At 40.9% G+C, this 2,798-nt stretch overlaps 1 protein-coding gene across 1 annotated transcript; it reads right to left on the bottom strand.

Moving 5' to 3' along the window:
* Positions 1-847: 847 nt before the first annotated feature.
* Positions 848-2,063, bottom strand: LOC140180558 (uncharacterized). The gene is made up of 3 exons (XM_072221783.1): positions 1,535-2,063; positions 1,154-1,372; positions 848-930 (listed from the first exon to the last, which is right to left on the bottom strand). The coding sequence occupies exons 1-3, from the start codon at positions 2,061-2,063 to the stop codon at positions 848-850; spliced, it is 831 nt and encodes a 276-aa protein (XP_072077884.1).
* Positions 2,064-2,798: the final 735 nt, after the last annotated feature.

Below are 2,798 nucleotides of genomic sequence, written 5' to 3'. Positions count from 1 at the left end.
TCAATATACAATAGCAAGTTGTCGGGTATTCTAATAACCGATTTGCCATCGGTACTGTCTCCGAGTAACCCGTCACCTATTTGAAGCAGCCAGTCAGCAAATTCTTCTAACTGTACATTGTGGATATCTTGCGCACCACAGCCCAACCTCATGTTTTCGGCCAATTGCAACACCTGGCAACATTGCCACAAGTTCGAAGCATTAATACATGAATGAACAATCTCCTCTCGGGAACCACGAGGAATCACAGGCAATATCCGAAGGAAATCACCTCCCAGAACAACAACTTTTCCACCAAATGGGGCATCGGGATTATATCCATGATTGAAACGAAGAACATCCTTAAGGCACTTGTCGAGAGCCTCAAAGCAAAATTTGTTTAACATAGGTGCCTCGTCCCATATAATTAATTTTGCAGATGAAATAAGATGTGCGAGAGGTGTTCCTTGCTTTATATTACAAATGGAATCTTGATTAACACTGAGTGGAACCTTAAAGCGTGAATGAGCAGTTCGCCCATTAGGCAACAACAGCGCTGCAATGCCACTGGATGCCATGTTGAGAACAATATGACCCTTCAACCGTATTGAAGCAGAAAGCACATTCCATAGAAAAGTCTTCCCAGTTCCACCATATCCATAAACAAAGAAAAAACCACCCATGCCACGAGTGACTGCATTGACTATTGTGTCGTACGCGACACGCTGGTCTCGATTCAAGAGGGAAACTAAATCGACAGAAATACTTGCCAGCTCTATCTTATCAAAATTGAGCTCATCAAAGAAGACTGTGTCGGGAGGTTCAATCGAATCCACCGAATCAGGAAAAGGCATGTTAGTAAATTCTTTTAGTGTCCTACCATTCTCTGCAACAATTTTTCAATTTTGGCGAGAGTGGTGGACTTGATCTCATCAGCGGAACGCTCGAAACCTAAACCCATAATAGAAGAGAGTTACATCACAAACTACTTCGCCATGGTGATAAAGAATAAATACATAAAACACAGAAGTATAATGAAAAAAGAATGGGGCAGTTTGTAAATAGCTAGGTGTGAGTTTGGCGAAATAGCAAAATAATAGTGCAAAAAAAAAATGCAAACTTCACCTAAGTTATGTCTTCTATCAAAAATTGTCATCTGCACAATGCTGCCAACATTGTTCCCAGACCATGTCGGGACGGACCATGTTATTTGACATCAAAAGTATTGCAAACAACCTCCTGATATAATTTGGTGAAGCCCATGAACTGGCTTCATTAATTGCATCAATAAATTTCCTGTCATCTTGTAACAACCCGAGATCATAACAGGCTTCTTTGAATGTGTCGTACATAACGCCACCAACAGAACGAATATCAGCAAATGTCTGGCACCCTTTTTGATAGTTCAATAACAAACGAAGGCAGTACTCCTCTCCATGCGAGTGAGGAATATGTATGAGATGACCAATCACATGCCCTTGCTTCTGCGGCTTTCATATATGCCCTTGCTTATCCCAAACAAAATATGATGGCATCTATGCGTAGGTAAGGGTACGGGCAGCATCAAAATCCTTGTTAGCCTTCAACCATCCAATAAAAATACTATCCTTTGAAACCGCAGTCTCGATTACATTTTCAATAAGCTGATGATCTTCGTATAAAATATTATGTTCATTCGGCAAGTGGAATGGAAGGCGTATGACGTTAGGCTCTTTGAACTGAATCTCAAAACCGAATAGCCTCCAGGATGCCTCGTAGGTAGATATATATCGGCAATCATAGTAATTTTGGATTTCATCCACAGTGACAACCGAATCATCTGAATCATGAGATCGAAAAAATGAAGCTGTGACACGGTCATTACCTTTGTGGACGTACTTAAACAAATACTTTATAGCTGACGTCTGGCAAGTGTACTCGACATTTATGTGACAACCATACTTAAGAAGCAGCGCCGCATTACACGGAACAATGAACCGATTGTCGACGTCAACATTTTTCTTGCTTGTTGTGCGGCCATTATCCGAACGTTTATACTTGGGGAAACCTACACTGTCTATGGTTGTTTTCTCACGGAATGCCATCAGATAGAACTTGGAACAATTTTTGTTAACCATACATGGGCTGCTCGTGTTGAAAACCCCACAGGGTCCATGAACTTCTGGACTAATCTGTGTAGTTTTTCATGTGTTCATCAGGTATCTCAGCTGAGATATGATGGTCAATATCATCGGATGATCTAGGCTTCTCGTTTGGCTGAATAAACAACAAAATGTGACAGTGGGGAAGGCCACGCTTCTGGAGTTCAACTGTGTAGATAACTAAATCAAAGAAAAGGAAAAAAGAATAGGCTATGTTGGGAGGGAAATAACAAATGACGAAAAAAGACGAATCTGCAAGTGTGAACTTGAAATAGACTGAATGAAAAAAGCTTACTTGCTTTTGGCTTTCCAAATATAGACCCATCCTTTAAGTCTTTTAGTAATGCGTCTAACTTGATCTTAAACACTCTAGATATGATATCCGGCCTGTCACTTGGCTTTAATGAATATTTGGCAACGCATTCTTTAATCTCGTTCCACTCTGGGTTACATATGATAGTAATAAAATAGCTAGGATAACCGGCATACCTGCACATAGCAAATGCATCTTTGCAATTGTTGTACATGTATCGGGGACCACCGACAAAGGACGATGGCAGGATAACTCGTTTGCCAATTCTGGCAGCTTGTGTTTCCCCATGAATTAGGCACTCATGAAGCCCTTGCAGTTGATGGGAGCAAAACTTGTTCTGGTGGTACTTGTGATATTGTAGTCTT

Source organism: Arachis hypogaea, chromosome 17 (genome assembly GCF_003086295.3).
Source record: "Arachis hypogaea cultivar Tifrunner chromosome 17, arahy.Tifrunner.gnm2.J5K5, whole genome shotgun sequence".
Taxonomy (NCBI): Eukaryota; Viridiplantae; Streptophyta; class Magnoliopsida; order Fabales; family Fabaceae; genus Arachis; species Arachis hypogaea.
Note: the sequence above shows the minus strand (reverse complement) of the source record. Positions and strands in the feature narration are given on the sequence as shown.